The sequence below is a fragment of the Charadrius vociferus genome, unplaced genomic scaffold (genome assembly GCF_000708025.1).
Source record: "Charadrius vociferus isolate BGI_N301 unplaced genomic scaffold, ASM70802v2 scaffold550, whole genome shotgun sequence".
Lineage (NCBI taxonomy): Eukaryota > Metazoa > Chordata > Aves > Charadriiformes > Charadriidae > Charadrius > Charadrius vociferus.
In genome coordinates this window covers 465,494-486,280 of record NW_009646425.1, presented here as the reverse complement: position 1 = coordinate 486,280, position 20,787 = coordinate 465,494, and the positions used below count along the sequence as shown (strand labels likewise).

At 37.5% G+C, this 20,787-nt stretch overlaps 1 protein-coding gene across 1 annotated transcript in view; it reads right to left on the bottom strand.

Annotated features, from left to right (window-relative positions):
- IARS (isoleucyl-tRNA synthetase) overlaps positions 1-20,787 on the bottom strand; it is a 103,041-nt gene that overhangs the window by 55,527 nt on the left and 26,727 nt on the right. The window contains 4 exon segments of the mRNA XM_009881289.1: positions 397-523; positions 11,911-12,009; positions 16,969-17,060; positions 18,503-18,625. Coding sequence (XP_009879591.1) covers positions 397-523; positions 11,911-12,009; positions 16,969-17,060; positions 18,503-18,625 — 441 coding nt within the window.

Genomic DNA, 20,787 nt, shown 5'->3' with positions numbered 1-20,787 from the left:
AAAATATGCTTTATCGTACACATCTAAGCAATAGTGCAGTTTAAGAAAACAAAACACACTTCTGGCATACGTTTTCCTATTTGAGGTCTTCCACATGTAAATCAACATTATCTCCATTAGATTTACCATCACTGCAAATTCTTCCAGGAAAGGTAAGATTAATTCTAATATAAAAGACAGGAAAAATTGCTTGCAGTTTTCAAGCAAAAGCAAAGAAAACGTGTATGGGCACACAAATATATGCATACATCTACCACCTATTATAGATACACATATGTTAGGACATATTAATAGAACTTAAGACTGAAGCCAAAGATGTAACAGTCTATCAAAATAAGCAAACAACATACACAGTAGGCTTTTCTGTCAACTGGAAACCTTTGTTTTCTTACTCACCTCTTCAAAATCCGCACTGACCCACAAAGGGATAGGTGTTCCCCAGTACCGGTTTCTAGATATAGCCCAATCTCGTGCCTCTTTAAGCCAGTTCCCAAAACGCTTCTCCCTCACAAAATCTGGAACCCTGGTCCAAAAATAAGAAAAGTATTCTTTTATCACTACATTGCACTTAAATGAAAATTAGTAAGAACGACTATATTTTATTTCATCCACAAAACAAGTTAATTTCAGCACACTGTGTGAATTGGAGCTCATTCATATTACTGAATAGCACTGGCTATTACAATGCCTATAGACTTGCTGCCAAAGATGTAACACCATTTCTTCTGCCTTGCTTTCATCTTGAAATAAGCTGTAGAAGTGAAAGTACCACGTTTATTTTACTCTATCTCAGTAAAAATGTCTGCAACATACAATAGATTGATTAAGGATGAAATAACGTCCAAAAATTCTCAGGACAGTCCAACATTGGAGGATTATGGCTAAGTGTGGAAAACAATACTGCTGTTTTATTTTACATAGAGAAAAAAATACTAGTTACTGATTTTGGTGCTGAATGAAATGATGAAGTTTCAAACACCTGGAGCAATAGCATCAAAAGCACCTTGCATTATGCACGGGCATCCAGATAACTGCAAATTACCTTTAGGCTTGGAGAATAAAGAAATCCCAGGTTGATATATTCTATAAAAAAATCCTTTCACACTATTTATCATCTCCACTTTTAATTCTCCAATTCAAAACCAAAACCACCACGCCCACCAAACACAAACATATCAGTGCTCGCTAAAAACTCTTTTTGAGCACCAATGTGCTCTGAGGGACGTTAAAGACAGTTTTTCATCATATGAAAGTGTCTTAGAGCTCGAAGGTTAACATCAGAATCTGATGCTTAGCAAGTTTCCTGGATGTGCTAAATGGCCTGATGGTTTGATTAGGAACCAATTATTTTCTCCTGTGATGTAAACAAATAATTCACTATTTATACAATGGTTATATAGCAGATAAGGAAAAACAATGGGTTTTGAGGTCAACAATATAGCCCCTTTCAAGCCCCTAAAGGTGTATTTAAGAAGACCAACCTCAAATGAAAGTCACAGGAAGAATAACCTTAAGACAGTGTCGTAGATGCACAGAAGCTGCGAATGCACAGCTATCAATAATACAAATAACTCTAAAATTGAGTTATTGATGGCAAGGTTTTCTGGGTTTGTTTTTCCAGTGTAACTAGAAGGTCCCTTCCCAAAGTATGAGCTGGATTTAGAGACCAGAGTTTCTAAAGAAAGGAACAGCCAAACTACAGAAAACATATGGTCTTCTCTACTTTTTGGTTTTGAAGCTCTTGGTCCCCTATCAAACTTTTGGTTTTTTAAGAAGAATGATTTTTAATCACAGATCAGCTCCAAGAGTAACAAAAATGAAAGAATCCTATAGAGGAAAAATTAAAAGAATGGACTCACATGATACACTAAGGTGGGATTTGGCCCAGTAGTGGGAGATTTATGAAATAAGTGTGAGCATCCCTCAAAAATCTACTGATAAAAATGAAAGCTACTGTCTTTTAAAAGTTTTACCCATGACGACGCCATGTGGAGATCTGAATACTTCTTCATGCCAATGTTGTCTCAGGTGGATAAAAACTACCATTAAAAGACTCACTAAGTATCAGCCTGAAGTTCCACAGCTTCACTAATCATTTCTAGATTTACTTTTGGTTGCAAAATTATCTTCTGTAACACTTCTTAAACAAAAATGTAACAAAAAAAAAAAACAAACTCAGTGACTTATGTTTCACATGATATCCATATCCCTGCTTTGAAATTTAGAAATGTATACAGGCTTTTGCAATTTGTTTTAGAGTGGGACTCATTAGTATTAAATTTCTGTGGTGACCTTAAGAGACCCTCTCTCCAAACACAAGTGGAAACTGTAGGAAGATCATTAGCATTTGCCTAACATTCCACTAATGTGGAAAACTTCTCTTTACATCACTCCTAAACTAGTTTCCATTTTTCAGAAGTTGTTAGACACTGATTAGCTGAAATTATTAGTCCCATTTAACATAGCTAGAGGCTGAAACAATCCCCCAATGACATTAAAATGCTAAGAGTTTCAACTCTGCCTCCTCAAAACATGCATGAAAAATTAATTTTATCCCCAAAGTGGACATTAACCACAAAAAATGTATGTGGTGTGATCTCTCTCCCTCTCTCTCTCTCTCTGAGCTATGAAAGCATATAATTTGCCTCTTCTGGTAAAATTGTCTGACCCTGCTGCCAGTTTTTAGTGGAACATAAAACACAAACCACTTCATCTACTATGAATCACATTTGCAATAGTGATTTGTGGCACTTCAGAGGTACAATACAGAAATAACACTGACACAGCCATCAAATAAAATAAAAAGAGCCTGTATCTTAAACGCATTTTGAGCCCATCACTCAAAGCAAGTGTTACTTTAAACAATTGGTTCTTACCACCATACAGATGCTGCCCAAACACGTTACCCAGAAACCAAACAGCGGATCTGGCCTCTAACTGGGAACAAGCTAGAGGAGGTAGTGCAGCAGAGAACAGCCTTGCCAGTCACGCAGTTCTTCAAGACTACAGCCTGTTCCTTTTATTTAGTCTCACTAGATTTAGCTACAGATATCTGTCTGACACTTCTGACTTACCTACGTATGACAAGAAAATATATTTAAAAAAAATAATCAGTGGCACCTTCTATTTAACTATTTCAGAAGACAGAACAGAGTGTTCTCAACAATGTTGTTACTAACACCCGATAGAAACAGGTTACTGCTTCTGCAGGAGTTTTCCCACTTCTTTTTAGTCCTCTTCTCTTAGATATTTTCTTGGTATACTTCTCTTGTTAAATGTTAATAAAGATAACATCCTGCCACAAGTATATATTATTAGTTAAGGAAGCATTTTTTACTATTCCATCTACACAAAGCAACGATTTCTTAAATTTGCAGAAAAATTGTTTATTTTACTCAACTAATGAGACTGAGGGCAGCCTGAGGAACGCTGCCCTCAGGTGAATTCTGCTCCCTTTTCTCCCCTGCAGTAATTGAAGAAACTTGGCCTCACCCTGAGACTGTGCTATACCATGTTTAATCTATCAGCCCACAGTCTTCCTCATAATTCTCAGTTAATTTTTCCATCTGTATTCCCAAGCACACTGCAAACAGAATTGTGACTTTGATAAGACTGCAGTAAAACCACGAATCACTACTGACACTGGTCCTTAGCTTTCAGGACATTTCGGCTAAACCCAAAAGCTGAAATAGTCCCCTGAGAGTTAACAGCTGCTCAAGTTGCCAAGGTACAAACACTGACCCCTGTGCATCGTAAGTGTCCTCACAGCATGGGTGTTCAGAAGCTTTAAAAAGAATAACAAGACTAAAACAAAAGCAAGGCCACCCACATAAATATTCCTATTTTAGAACAGTTGTATGAAAAAAAGCCCTTTCCCATATCTAATATGAGTGATTTTCACGTTTAACCAGGTATCTGTCACAAACCTCCTTCAGCTCAAAAGCACAAATTTCAGTTTTAAGCTGGTGACTCCAGTGCATTTACAGTGGGGTACGACAAGCAAGGTGACTAGTGCTACAGCCCGTTTAGAGCAACCCACTGCTAACGGCACTGAACAGATTCGCATCTCAGAAAAGGTCAAGCTCCAGCATCAAATAGTTCCACGAGTTTGCAACCGAAATCAAAGCAGCGACTTCTCTCCTAACGCAATCCTGCTGCAGTTCCTAAAACTGTGCTGTTAGAAACAGGTTTTTTAATTTCCCAACTGGTCTACAATTTGTGCTGGTTTTGACCTTCAAATTTCTCTGCAAAATGACACAGATAGGATTTCGTACTTCTTTCTCAAACATTTAGCAAGGTTAAGGAGACTGCTGTCTCAGCAGGTCATGAAGCTCTTGATTCATGCCTGTAGAACAGTATGGGATAATAGCTATTTCTACTTTCCTGGCACCCAGGACAGTGCACTAAAACTGCAGGATGCAGACATTTCAGCAGTGGCAAAGTTCAGGGAACTGAACTCCACAACACAAAGGAATAAATATCGATTTGTCAAACCATAAACTAGAAAGATTTTCAGTGAAAGTACATCATTTTCAACCTGTTTGAATACTAATGTCTATCCTACTCTCCCAACATCAAAGCTCTATCTTAACAAGTTAGAGATTACAAAAGTTATTAATCTGCTCCAAATTCGTATGTCTACTTTTGACTGTTCCTATTTTTGAAGCAGATTTGGGCTCTTGCTAAATTAATGCATTGCTAAGTCCTCTGCACAGTGAACTCCCACGTCCTTTCTTGGTAGCTACTCATTTTCTTAATGTCTAAAATAAAAACTCTGTTTGACAAGCAAGAAAAAAAAACCACCATGAAGAGCAAAACAAAATCCAGTCCTTTAACAACATTTATTAGCTTATCACAATAGAAAACATTTTCTTTGCCTTCAGAGTCTATGTACTACCCAGCATACAAGTCACCCAGCAAAGTGGGCATGCATTTGAAAACAGCACATTAGGGACCATCTACAATGATGTGCTACCAGGAAGCTACCATGGCTGCTGATCCAGTGACTTCTCATCACCAATTAATACCCCAGGAACAGCATCAATTAAGATCAGTATATTTGCTTTCTGGCTCTTGTCTCCAGAAATGTGCAGGATGTAAAAGATCTAAATTATTACATAATCCAGAAGGAAATTTATTAAAAGGATTAAGACGTGCTCCTTTTCTGTACGTGTATTTTGCAGTATCTCTCTCATGTTCAATTGTAAACACTGAATTCAACATATTATTCCATTTCACAGATCAGATGTGCTCTGCATGAGTCTGTGATTTGGCTCACCTGGCCCTAGTCACAGGGTACAGGAACTCTGTCTCAAAGCAGTCCTGTCCCTCTTCTCTATAAACACAAACATCACTGCTGAAATAAACAGCTGTCAAATATTGCCAAAGCACGTCTCCTATGTTTTATCATCAATTTAACATTACACACTGTTTCAGATGTTAGATAAAGATATACTAATCCTTTATCACTTTTCATCATTCCTCTCATCAGGTAATTTTATTCCTGACATTGTTGGAAAAACCACAGCAACTTTATGTATTGGATAAGATTTACTTCATAATTACTAATGGAAGGAAGCTCTTAGCTTACCAATTACTTGAAAAATAGTCCTATAAGTGTTAGATGATAAAGTTGATAAACAAAACCCTATCTTAAATAGCGTGAATTAGGAATTCTAATACCAGATTAGCACTCCACATTTGATACGTTTGGTTCTGAGAAGATGGTCCCAGATCTATCCTTTCATTTGGTGAGACGGTAACTTTTTAAGTGATGCTTGAAATCAGGAATCACTTATCTGTCTGGAAAGGAGAATGTTACTCTTCCAGAAGATAGCTGAGTTGTAACAGCAAACCCAAAGCTGATTAAGTAGTTATCTGATGTCATTGAACTAAACATGTACGGATTTATTTAAATTCATAGCATACCAGCTGATTTTTTTTGTTTTAGGTGTAGAATTTGCTCTTCTTTTTAAACATCAACCAGCCCTTGGAAGACAAAGTCTTAAATTCCATTATGTTAATTTACTCTAATAACAAGCCTCCTTCAACATGCCCTCAAATTGATTTTTAATGGTTTTTAATTCAAGGAGATAAAATAAGCAACTATTCATGCCCTTTTGACACTTTAATTAGTGCCAATCTATATCATGGACCTAATTAAACATCGGGGGAGGCGGGAGGGAGGAAAGGGAAGAGAGAGGAAAGGTCAGCTGTTTGCAAAGCACGCAGAATTTCCACTGCAGCAGACTCTTTCTCCTCCTCAATTCAGGAAAGCTGATTAGAATGGTGCACAACCACATACCCCACACGAGTTCAGGTTGCCTCCACTACTGCAAGAGAATTTTCGGCTTATATGCAGCTTACAGTTGCTAAATGAATAGCGCTTTCAATCATTTTGATATAGCAATGTTTTTCTTCACTCTTTTATCCTGGTTCCCATAGCAACCAACACTTCAGCGTGAGACTGCAATGCTGCTGCAGACTGCATCACAACCCCGTCGTCAGCAGCGCACAGCTGCTTGACAAGTCAAGATTAAGTGAAGCTGTAACCTCCAATTTTGTGATACACTCATAATAAAAAATCCTGATATATTTTATTTGTATGACCCAGACACCATGCCAGTTGCTATTAATATTTTTTATTTTACCAACGATGGCAAAAAATCCCTTCATCCTGAAACCAGTGAGAAATGAAGCTTTCACTTTTCTTCTTTCTGCGTACTCTCCTTTGGAATATTCTAACATTTCTAGTTACAAAGTATTGTTAAACAGCATTATCACTTAGGATTCATTTCAATTTATATATAAATATGTTTGCAATCCTATAAAGGTGGCAGACATTCAACGTACTGCACATGCAGACAGATTTACCAGCTGCCTAAGAACATGGTAGAATAATTGTTTAGTTAACTGACATTTAGAGTCTTTAGTTAATAAGTTATTACTTGAACCAAACAACAGGCTTTTGATGACCCTTCACTGGGACTGAAAAGATACCTGCTCTACTCATGACATAACTGGCAATCTCTGCTCAAGAGGCTTTGACAAGAAACAGCAAAATTAGGACACAGCAAAACACAAGCCACCAAAATCAACTAGAACAAGCCTCAAAATTCACTTCTAATCCTCAACTATCTCTGATAACAGCCAGTAATAAAATCTTCTGACTTAACGCTGCTCTAAATTAGACAACCACAAGGCTAACCCTACAGCAATTTTTTTTCACTTCCTACCGTAAGCAATGACACTAGTCTGACTTTTTCCTCGGGAAATGTTGCCATCTAGTGACTGCACGTCACTATACACCTCACAACCGCTACTAGAGAGACGACCTAATTTGTATTCATGTTTCCTGAGTAAGTGTGATCGATGATTCAAAATGAAGAGTTACAATTGCATGGTCATATTAAAAAAAAAAAAAAAAAAAAAAAAGCGTGTGTGTGAAATACGCACACCCACCCCAGATGCATTTAAAACTGTTCAGATAAAATGTATTTATTAATGCTTACAAACTAGGAAAGAAAATATCCTATGAGACAGCCTAAAAAAAGGGAAAAAGGAAGAAAACAAGGGACTCGGTAACTGATTTTCTCCATTATGCTACAATTCTCTTATGATGTTAAATTCTCTTGTCCCTGCTACAGACTCAGATTTATCATATTCACAAAAATTACAAGTTTAGTATAACATACGTTAGCTTTCTATTGCAGGTGGGCTCTACAGCCCATCTTCTGCACACCCTACCAGGTTTACGATACAAGATTAGGCATAATCTGTGATGAAATCCCACCTTTCAAAAGGTGGGAAACAGTTTGCTGTTCAGCAAAGGCAGCGGCTGGTCAAAGATTAGAAAGACCAAGATCAAAAGCTTCTCAAAAGATTAATGTGTTCGACTGACTCATGGGAAAACACTTGGTCTTAGACTGCTCGTACAGGAACAGCAGGAAACGTGCGCAAATTCACACTTTGCAAACCAGGAAATTCACTTCTAGCAAAAAGCCCTATTGACATGTTCTGTGTGGTATTTTCAATAAGAACTAACAGTTTAAGTGATGAAAGTCCAAAAAAGGGATACCGTCAACTAAGGACCTATACTTCAAGCTCTTTTTTGCAATGCTTGAATTTTCCAACGCCAAGAAGATGCAAGGACAAAAGGCTTGGCTTCTTTGAAGTCCCTTACTGTCTTCCATCACTGCTTTCCTTCCACTGATGCTTGTTTTTCCACTATACCAAGTGCTATACGTCTTACATAAACAATGTCAGAACTGTGCAGTAGTCTCTAACACTAGAAACTTGTCAACAGTTAGAGGTAAATCTTTCAGGAGTTACTGGAGCAGAACTTCAAGTGAGGGAAGTTATTAAAAAATAAAAATTAAGGAAAAAAAAAAAAGAAAGTTCAAAGCTGATATTTAAATACAAACTACAGTCTACAGAACCTTTTCTATCAACCTGCAAGTATAAAAATACTACATACACTGCCAGAAGTGTGAGCTACAACAGTTTAGAAACGTAAGTACAAACTGCACTCTTTAAAATAATTTATGAATTTTTAATTTATACCAACTTTGAACTCTGTGATGACAGGAATTAGTCCTATATTATACAATGGAATCTAAGGTGGCATCATTTAGTTGCTTGTCTGTATCATTCTATAAGCTGATAGTTACAACAAACAATTAAGGTTGAAATCCAGGCCACTTACACCGGGACCGAGCTCTGGTGCTGCACACCTAACTCTCCCTACCTGTGGAAGAAGAAGCCAGGGTCTGACAGCCCTGAATGGCACAGCAGCCAAATCTGCCCCTCTTTTTCTCAAGTACCACAGTAGTAGGCTGTCTGGGTATGAATATTCTCCCCTCCCCCTGTTTTTTTTAATTGCAATTTTATTTTTTTTTCCCTCCCCACATAATCTCTTCTGCCAGTTGTGTGGTAAAGAGAACATTCAGTAACAGACCTTGGATTAAAGACTGAAACACAGGCTCTTAAATACTGTTCCAATTCTGCATTTTCAGCAACATACAGCACAAGTTACTTCCCACTCTGATCAGAACAAGGTTGGGAAAAAGAAGAAAGGAGGTTTTTGGTTTTCATTTTACAAAAATGCTGGCACTTTACTCAGGTGATCATCCTTGAAAGCTAGAGTTAAGTTCATTTTGAAAAATGAAGACACAGTTGCTGGCTTTATATTTTGAATAACTATGGCTTTAACAGTAAGCTAATTCATTAAAAAACTAATTAGAAATGCAATCAGGTTGCAAAGTTTGTACAACTATGTTTAATCTATTTCATCAAAAAGGATATCTATAAAGAGTGCAGCTATTCTTCAGGGACAATATACCTATCAGTCATTTATAAGAATAAAAAAAGCAATGCAGTCAAACTCATTTTGCAAAGGTTAATATAGTCTGAAAAGCATTTATCCCAAATTTTTTCATTTTCAGGACATGCTGAAGCCCCAGAGAGTCCAAAAATAAATTTTTAAAAAGCTAGGGATTATTCCTGTGACACTTTCAAAGATCAAGTCTCTTCAAAAGCAAAAAAGTAGGTTTTGGGAAGGATGGAGTTCCCAAAATTTAAATAAATGCTAGCCTTCTCAACACCAGCTTAAGAAGTCACATCCCAAACAAAACTGACATCAGTGGAGAACATAGGAAGAAAACCTTCTAAGTAATGCCTTTTTCTTTTAAAAAGCTACATTTTAAAAGCCATCTTTACATAACAAAAGCCATCGAGTATTCAAATTAGTAATTATGAAATCACATACTGGAAATACCTATTAATATTGCTTTATTCATCATTTAGTGATTATACAGCTCTACTTGAGGCCATATTCTCCACAAAAAGATTCTCAAAATCTCTAAGGCCATACCATTTTGAGAGGAATCTTGAGGAATCGGTTTTATGGTCAATTACAGAATTACGTCAAGACTCAAGAATTGCCTAAAGGACAAATGGTTACTTTAAGTCCAAGCGTGTTGAATATTGCCAATTAATACAACTGCCTGGTCTTCCCACCCAACCTTTGCAACAGCTGTTCTCACTTAGGTTCCACTTGTATCCCCACTACTCAACACCTACAAAAAGCACCAGTTAAAACCCAAATACGTAGATGAGGTAGGGTTCAAACTGTTTACTAATTCTTACTAATGTCTCCTGGATGAGTGGAGGTCACTTAGCAGTTTCTGCTTGAAGCTTTGCTTCTGGAAAAGCAAAACATTCAAACACTTCCTTAATAGGATCATTACATTTTTCTTATGCTCATGTGAAAATTAAGTATGCAGGTCTACTGTCAGTCATCAAAACAGTAAAAGCATCTTGAGAAAGCTAATTAAAGCTAAGAACAAACACTTTCACCCCCTCTCCAGCTTATTTTTCCCCCAAAGAAGGATCACAGTATGTTCTGTTATGGCAAACAGAAAGCAACACTTACTAATCTATAAAATCTTCTTACATATCCAGACTGGGCATGTGCTTATTAGCAAGCCAACGCTGCAGCATTTTTGGACAGTCTGTATCATGGATCACTAACTTTTCCCACATATTTCAGTATTTACAGTGCTTGTACCACGTAAGCAGTTACGCAAAAGCTGCTCATGGAGAATTTAATTGCTAACTACTGTCCATGAAAAAAAGCAGCATAAGCTGTAATTGTTCACCGAAAGTTTAGTCACCTTCTTTAACACCGTTTCAGTTGCTGAGCAGGGGCACACAGGGGTGGAATCCCAACTCTCCTACAGTCCTCATACAGAAAGACTGAACGTCAACTGGAGTGGCACACAGTACAGCCGAATGAGGCTGTAACCTCCACATTTTCCCCACCTGTTCGCGACTTCCCAGGCACACATTATTTGTGAGAGGAGGAGAAATAAAAATAAAGGTTATGAAGATGGAGAAGATAGGGTCCTTTTGTTAATAACACACCATAAACCCATAATTGACTCTTAAAGTGGCTACCATCGCCAACAGTTCCCTCTTACCGCTAATTTAAGAGTGCATTTAAGTTATCTAAAACTTGTATGTTGTTTCCTACATAAATTTCAAACAAGTATTTTTCACGTTCCTTATATACATATAAAGATTTTTGGCACTGGTAGAAAATTTTGATTTAAACCTCTGAAACTGAGGTTCCTTACAACCAAGACACAAGCCAGGGCAACTGGGTTGGGTTTTTGTGGGTGTTGTGGGGAGTTTGGGCAGAGTGGGTGCTGGCTGGCTTTGGTTTTTTGTACAACTGCACCTATGACAAAAGCATTGACCTTATCTGTAATAACTAGATGAAAAGAAAAAAATCTTCTCTAAAAATTAGTCTAATTTGGAATAATAAATACCCAGAGTTTAGCTGCCTAAGTTCTTCTCTCTAGTGGACCCTTTTGTGAGGCTTAACTGGGCACCTTTATGCTTCCACAGGTTGATTTTTCCCTTGCGGCATTTCTTATGCTGAATTTCTTAGGATCGTATAATATGATTTGAGGATACTTTTAATGAGCCTGTAACATATTTCGCTGTAAATTATTAGTATGTGTTCAACCTTACTTACACCCTAAAATTTATTTCTCATTGGGATTTTACACAAGCAAAGAATGCTTTCTCGACACAAGAAAGGAGTAGTGCGCAAACATGTTCAAGCACTGGGCTGATACCTAATTAAACAGGTTATATCTGTTTGTACCATGAAGACTATCCCATTGCTCCACCAGTTTGAGGCACATTTGCGAAACCTGAGATAAAACACTATTTTAAACTGCTTACCAGCACCATTCCAGCAACAGTGGCTTAGAAAGACAGAATGGAAATACGAAGTTAAGTTAGCACACTAACAGTGAAATAGAGCTTTGTAGAGTTCTGGCACACACACATGCACCCCCACCCCCAATCCTGAGCAAAGGAAAAAAAAACCCAAAACATTACCAGTAGCACTGAGCGTTATTCTCCAGTAGCTTCTCCACCATGTGCTCCACTCTTACAAACCAGCTTGGCACAGCTTTGTATATCAATGGAGTATCTGACCTGTAGAGGGAAGATGATGGGGAAGGCAGCAAAACAAGCAGAAACATTTTTAGTGCTACAGTATTTATAAAATATTCTTTAAAATGTATTTTTCCACATGACAATCCCCTTTCCATAGACTGAATTCATTGTTGTTCCTGAAATATTATCACAGTTACAAAGGCTGGGTTTTATTTTGTTTTTTAAATTGCACAAACTGTTACACTTATGTGAGCTACTATTTTAAAATTAAGTCCTAAAAAAAATTTTTTTAAAAAGCCTTCAAACCCAGCAAATCAAGCAATTTGTATAGCAACAGAAATCATGACAACACTCAAACACCACTTCAATTTGAAGTTTATGTTCCCACATAGTACAATAACATGAACTTCAGTAAGTATTAAAATGAGTCATATTTAAGTCTTCCACTTTAGCTCATTCTGTATCTTATTTATGCATACAACAATCCAAAAAGCCAGAAAACATTGTGCTATGGTTTTACTACGTGTATTCAAAAGAATAACAATAAATCAAAAAGATGAAGTAACAGTATCCTGGGTTAACTAGGAGAATGTCCGATTCCAAGAGGAGAAAGAAAGAAAGAGATCCAGAAAAGCATACAAAAGTAAGAAGTTATAAAGGCATCTTAATATATTCCTTACTTCAACATTCAGTGAAACCCATATAGGGTGGGAGCAGATTCAGAACTTGGGACCGCTTAGAAACGGGAACACCATAGGGCAGAATGTACAGACCGACAAATTCCCTAAATTACCCAGTAAAATTAGTATCTCTAAGCATCTGACTGCATTGTGTCTTAACCCAGTCTCTTCTTTGTCAGTTCCGTACTACAACTGCTTACGGTTTTGAGAGATTGTTCAAGTAGCACGCATCCTTCAAAAGGATCTGGTAATCAAATAGTGGGTGAAAGTCACTGTAGGAGAGTTCAGACACTTCTAATCCTTCACATCCATCCCCTTATTCCAACTTGAAAAAGGTGACTGAGCCCTAGGGGTGGAATCTGCCTATGGGTACAGAGCAGCTTCAACAACACTGGGACAAAAAGCTCATTCTCCCTTAGTATCAATCAACCCCACAAAATGTTTCTTAAAATATTTATTTTCTTTAAGTCACTTTGCCTCAGAACTTGGAAATACACTTGTAATTTGCAAGAAAGGAGCCCCAAGAAACTACCATTATCTGCGGTTGTTGCTGTAAACAACCCACCTTAAAAGTTTAATTCATTTTACTTACATCTATAGCAAAGACTCATTTGAAATTCACAAACTACTGGAGACTATGATGTAAATTAAAACTGCCACTGTGGAAACATTCCCAGAGGTACACCTGCCTGGCCAACAAAAGAAAAGAAAACCCACAGCAATGTTAAAACCTGAAAAACTGCACTTACATTGCATAAAGCCCAATAATAAATAACACATCCCTTCTCTTACTACTGTATTTCAGAATATATTTCTTTTTGACTATAAAGATACAGATTGAAATGTATCGCTTAAGAGTTAAAATATCTATAACCTTACAGGAAATGGCAAGAGCTGAAAGCAATAATAATGTAGTAGTGTTCTAGCTACTAGCTGCTCTAGCAAACATACTAAGCTAGGAAGTTCTGCTTCTCAAATCTAAGTCCTAACACCTAAAAAAGAGAACAGTTCAGTGAACTCCTTGCACAGCAGCAGGATCACAGTAAAAAAGAACGTATTCAGCAAGCTACGAGGTACTCCAGAAGTATTTTAGTTTCACTAAGCATCTGCTTTTAGATGTGCTGGAGAATGATGAATTGCCATCACATACAAGATCTTGAGCTACTGGAAAACAAGAAGAGTAGAACCTGATAATAACACATTCTCGCATGGTCTTAATATATTGCAAAAAGAATGCCGGGACAATAAACTGGTACCCAACCTCTATCTATGTAAGCAGCTGACAGATGGGGCTGATGGAAGACTAGCTTTAGTGCTGAAGTAGCTCCAGATACAAAGGATCTATGAAAGAGACAAGCAGATGAAGCCGCAATCATTTCCCAGGCTTCCAATCTAACACTCTAACTTTATGATACTTGATAACCATTCCAAAGCACCCACAGAGTGCTGTTTCCACCTACATGAAGGTAGTAAGAAATGGGAGATGGCAGAGCTTCCCTGAATATTTTCTTTCTTCTAGCTGTACTGCCAAGTACAGTCTCAGAAGGAGACAAAAACAGAACAACATACTGAAAATCTGCCCAACCAGTAACATCTTACACATTTCTGCCCCTCATGACTGGTAAGAGGGTTGAGGAAACCAGATTCAGTTCTTTGCTGTAGAATCAAATGAGAAATGCCCATTACTGAGTTGTGTTTTCCATCAATACAAGACAAGGGAAAACACACCCAGACCTAAACCAGAGACTTAAGCTTACAAAACTCCTGTCTAAGCATTCCTCTCTGTCTCAACTGAATGACGTTTTGTTCCTCCTATAAATATATCCTTTAGAATTCTATCAGAAACCAAAGCATCTGAGCAAATTGCCTGTTCCTTAGCAGTGCCACAAAATCGCCATTCTCTGCAAAACAATCTTTATACTTGAAAAGATAAAGATTGAAAAGACCATTCCCTGTGGACACTACACACTCTCAGTGATTTTCTCATACCTGTTTTGGACAGCACAGCTGTTTAAAACAAGTTATTGTGACCTTATTCCCTTTCCATTTTCTTGTAATTTAGGAAACAAATGACAGATAAGTGACAAAAAAAAATGCTTTTTGGCTTTGCTTTTGCTGGCTTGAAAAAGACAAAGCTCTGTATCCATCAATATTGCTCCCTAACAGAATGGCTCACAGGAGCTGTGATGGACACTTCAGCTGTCACGCTAGTTACCTTTGCTGTCTTTCAGAGTTGTTAAATTGTTACCTAGACCATATAGACTCTCAAGATCTCACATCTACATAGAGTGTTTTTGACCAATGAGCTCTGTCCTCAGCAATGCCAAGGAAGGGGAATTCTAACTGAAAACTATCTACTGTGTACTTACCAAGTTGTTACCTTTTTCCTCTCTCAGATTTTAAGTTTGGTTGACAGAAAATTACTACATATCACAATAACAAGGACATGTAGAGAAGGACTCTAATTTGATGATATGTAAGAGAGAAAATATCTCAACATACCGAGGATTCAACAATTGCCTGGTTTCAGGGAAAAGCATGACCAGTAGTACATTTAGTCAAAGAGTCTGATTTCAAAGTTTTCTTACATTAATCAAAATAACTTATAACTATGTTCAAAGTTTAAGAACTACTCTTCTACTTTTAGCATATTCCAATTATGGTTTGATTTCTGATGGCAGTGAAATGAGCTTTTCAAGTAGAATCCATTATTCTGTTCTTCCCACCAGATAATTTGCTGCTAGGTGCTGCCTGCAACTTATCATCAATCAACAAAAATGTCAACAGAGTGGCAGGATTAAGTATGTTCTACAGAATCAGCATTTCTACATTACTGGTTTGTCTCAGAAGGCCATGACTGTACATTTGAATTGCTATACACATAAGCATTGTTTGGTTTGGGGCTGCCATTTTTCAAAAACTGTCCCAAATCATCAAGGACATCACACTTGAAGAGCAATCGCCCTTCTTCCTCTAGGTAGCTGTTAGAAACAAACCAATCACGCTATTCAAGAGCAAGTAAAGGTTATTCTTGGCATAGATGAAAGCTAAATGCACACTGCTACATTTCACCTAGCAGCATTAAAGCTAGGCAGAGTGAAAAGCTTTTATCACAGTTATTTCAGTAGAGGTGCTGTATGCATCAGATATGACAAAATGTTCAAGTCATTTCAGATATGAAATTAGATTTTTTTCAAGTGTGTCTTTACTTGTAATAAAACAGTTTAATACAATATCTCTGCTAAAAGATTACTGAAGTTGCTTTAAATTTGACATTGTTCTGTGATTATTCTTTTTCCCCCCCTCAATTTTGTATTTGCAATTGTACACCCCTAAAACCAGATAGGACACCAAGAAAAAAATGCTTCATTTCTAGATTAAATTTGTCTAGCTTATATTTCTTATAACCAAAACTGAAGGCCCATGGAGTCCTCCTTCAATCTCTGCAAAATTCCCAATCTGAGAAGGAAGATTCTTGACAGGCCACTGTGCTGAACCACCTACCTGACATTCCAGAGCTAATCTTGAATTTCTAGTTGACAAAAACCAAACATTACTAAGAAGTCCCCACAGATATTATAAACATGTCAACTGCTGTTTCTGATAAGAGACATAACCGTTGTTTGTGAACTCCATTCAGGAATGACTGAGCAGAAAAACGTATTTATGTATTATACTTACTACCCAGTGCAGTGGGTAAATGCTAACTTTGATTTTAATCAACAATACAGATGTTACCACATTATAAGCCACTGGGTTCTACCAGACTCCAAAGAAAGAAGCCGTTTTACAAGGTTAAAAAGAAGTAACTATGATAACAGCTATAATATAGCCATTTTATACAAAACGTGGAAAGTCTGAACACAAATATTTAGAGACATTCTGCAATATACTTATTTGGATACAATTCAAAGGGTACCAAAATATCCTTTTCCACCACTCAGTACTTAACTGTTTAGAAAATTAGCTTTTTTTAGACTTATTATAGCTGTCTTCAAAAGGCAGTCAGCAGTACTACACACAACACTGAAGAATGAGAATTTCAAACTACAAAAACCACAGCCAAAAATTCATAACGGAAAAGAATTTCAGCACTAAATTTAAACTCATCAGATTTATGACAAAAAAAAATTTGATTTACTTGATTACTATACCAAAATTTGAGCTCTCCTAATTCAATATCCTTGATTCCTGTTACTTTTAAGTCTTGTTAAAAAAACCTAAGTAGGTCAAGGGAGGGGGAAAAAAAAGAGACAAACGTGAAGAACTACTCAGTTAAAACCCTCAGTCTTAAAGCCATATGCACTTCTCTCCTTACCTCCAGCAGAAAGGATAGCTGTGCTTAAAATTACTGCTGTGAACCAGTCTGCCTTTCTCTCTCAGTAATTTAATGATGTTCTTATCTGCATCCTAAAAAGACAGAACAAAAAGTTTTCCTTGGAATACAAATTTCACTATTTCGGTAAGCTACTACAGGATTTGTCTCCAATACGCAAATTTAAAAAAAACCTACAAATAATCCAGTATTTACACACACACAAAAAAAGCCAATAAGCTTCAATACAATTCACGCGTTTACTGCAGAAGCACTATAAAACACTACATTTGGAAAATTATTTGCTCTCCAGGTCCTAGTATAGAGCATCAGTCCCTTTTTGCCCCTAACTCCATTCCAACATACGCACAACTACATACAAAATTCAAATTTTCTGTAGCACTAATACAAGCCAGAACTCATATTATCTAATATCTTAAATCTTTTACTGAGTCTTCTGATTTTATGGCAGGAAGCCACATAGTGCTTCTTACCTAATATTTAGGCTTCACTACAACGCATTCCTCTAACGTGACTACGGTTAACAGAAGTTGAAGCATCTTTTGCAATACTTAACTAAACAGGATTTAATTTCTAAGCCGGAAGTGAAAGTTGTACATTAATAATTGAACACATTCTACTGAACAAACAAGTGTCAACATGACATTACGAAAAAATAAAGAAAGATTTATGATACAGCAATATTCATAAGCTAAGAGTTCAGCATCATAAGAGTATTTTCCAAGAGCCTTAAGCTCAGGCTCCCACCAGCAAGAAGACAGACTGTGTAGCCTCCAGTGTTCTTTTATTTGCCTTAACATGCAGCAGCAAGCAATGATAGCTGTTTGAGTTCAAATGCAAGACAAGATTTTTATGTCTGTTTCAAGTAAATTGTGTTTACAGGAACATGCTTTGCTATCAAACTGTACCAGCAGGAAACCAACTAAAACCAATTCATTTTCTTAGCACACAGAATTAAAGAGGCACTCTTTTTCTGTGGATTTGTCTGTGGCAATCTGGAGTTCCTGTGGGTTCTTTTTACATGGATTCTCTCGCATCTATTGGCAAGGAACTTCACGTTGCAACACATCCCACAAGTGGGGAAAATGACTGGATTTCTCTCCTTTAAAAAGTCATGTTACACTAACTGGCTGGTATAAACTTAATGACGACATCTGTGAATTCAGAAGTCATCCAGAGGTAAAGGAGGCCTCTGCACACTTGCCTAGAGACTGCATACATAACATTTCCAAAAGTAAAAAGGGAAAAGTGAGAGTCTTCCTGCAGTAGATGCAAGCAGGAGAAACTGCTCTTCCCCTTTGCTACTGGAAACACAGTATTACTTCGGTTTCAAATGCTTTATTTTTCAGATATGGTAATAACCAATTGCAACATTGTTGCAATTGTTAGAACATTTTTATTTTTCCAGCTACAGAAGACATATTGAAGACAAAGCCACTCCAGGAAAGAACACTTCTACCATATATAAAATTTCTCCTCAGTAAAATAGTAATTTACTTTCTCCAAGACCACCAACCTTCACATACTGTCCAGCAAAGTCAGGCACTTCTGCTGTGAAGCAGCCTGACGCATCAACAGGACAAACGGGAGCAGAATCTTTCTGAATGATATTAAAATCCATGCAGACTCTGTAATCATCCTACAAAAAGAGACAAGTGCCAAGTTACAGAAATACAAAATACTGGTTAAAATATCCACCCCTGAAAAAAGAAATTAAATTTTTAATAGAAAATGTAATGACTGGACAAGAATAGCAAAATACTCAGCCTTCACTAATCCCAAATATGCATAGGAAAAGATATATTTTACAGAATTGTACTTTTAGTCATCACAGAAATTATGATTTCTTCAGACTAGTTTTTTTTCCTCTCACCTACTACAGGGGATATGTGCATGTGCTTCTGTGCATATACATATATGTGCATATATATACACACACACATATTTTATGTGTGTACGTACACACATGTAATCAACAGCTTCAGGTTTTGATCATATAGTAACAGAACTGACAACCACGGCATCATGCCTTGTATCAGACAGAGAGAGACTTGCGTCTGTTTAGCACACAAGCCTGCACAGCATTTTTCAGAAGGCAGGTTGTTTTAATCAATCTAATTCTTAAACTCCACATAAGAAATCCCATTTTCTGAATGTCTTAATGATCCAAAGCCTTTAAATCTGTATTTCTCAATCTTTGTTGGCCTGTAGGCAATGCTACTGACCAAGAACCACACACGGACAATATTAGAGTTTATTTTCCTGGCCAACCTCCGTTTAAATTTTTAATTTCCTGTAGCAGTAAGATAAAAAAAAGAAATAAGAAAAAGAGGGCCACTTCAGACTTTCATGAACATAACTAAACAACTACGGTATCTTAGAAAAGATTAAAACAAAATTATTAGGGGAATAGAAAAGTTCACGTATTAATTTCAAGTCTGGAGTCAAAGTAAATCCACATCTTAACCAATTATCACTCCAGATTACCCACTTTCTTGCCCTAAGGCAAGAGAACATTATTGGGGGTGGGAGGGGAAGGGAGAAGGGGACAGCTGCAGTGGTGTCACTCTCAGCACATTCACAGAAGAATCCTAAAAGGAAAAGGCCCTGTCTAAAGCCACATCAAGTCAGGTTACTTTTTTGAGTCTTAGAGGTTACTGTATTGCTGCTCTGATGAAACAGGGAAAACCACATACTTCAGGAACAAAACCTGAAGTTTTGTGTAGTGTGAAACACAACTTGCAGTGACCCTGCCCACCAGAACAGGCAGCAGTTGAACTGTTAGCCTCCTCTACGCTTAGAGCTCATTCACCTTTCATAAAACACCGCAGCTATTTCATAGGAGTTGCATTCTAAAGCAATTCGTCCAACCTGATCAAGGAGACCACAGCAGAACCAAGCGTGTAAGTAAGTGTTAAATATGCAAGTGCTCCATAGCTAGCTGAATTCTCCCTTCTTAGTACCTCACATAACCAATACGGGCAAGCCAACTTTGGAGTGACAGAGCAGGGTTTCCAGATCCTTTCTGTGGTCCTTATCCTGTACCTCCAACCCTACCCACCAGTCCCTGTAGTTAGCAGCTCCATCAAGCCAGATCTGGCAGATGTTGCCTGGTGATCCACAGGATATTTTACAATGATGAAACTCATCCATATAGATAGCGAAGTTGGCTACTTCATGAACCACGGCATTACACGTAGAAACAAAACCCACTTCAGCTACAGCACTCATTTACTCTAGCCCATAGTCTCTTTTCCACTTCCCAGCAGCTGTGGACAGCCATCACAATTGCTCAGCCTCCACTTGGTCAACCAGCTTCTTCAGTCAATAGATTAACTGAGATAAGCTCATTCTCAGTTGACCTTTCATCAACTATTATTGCTGAGATACAGCAAGCAGACTGCGGTGTTTAAAATGTAGGCCAGATGAGAGAACGAACATCAACCCTGATTTGGCAGTGAATTGTAAAAGGCTTTGAAGAAGCAGCCAGCAGAGACTACAAAGCTTGGCATGCTTACAACCTAGCTAAAACATAACAACAAACCTTCCACTTCACAAGACCTAGGTCAAGAGGTGGTTCAGTTCGGTGGTTCAGGCTGATGCAGCCAATGATATATAAAGGACTTTGCTATTTTGGTTTTCTACAGTTAGTTCCTTTCTTTTGAAGAACTCTAACTTTAATGTAAAAGCTTTCCAGACTGACCTGCCATTTGATTTAATGAAGATTTGCTTCAGTAACCGCAACCCACGAATATATTCAGGGACATACAGAAATCCACAAATGTTAAGCTCCACTGGAAA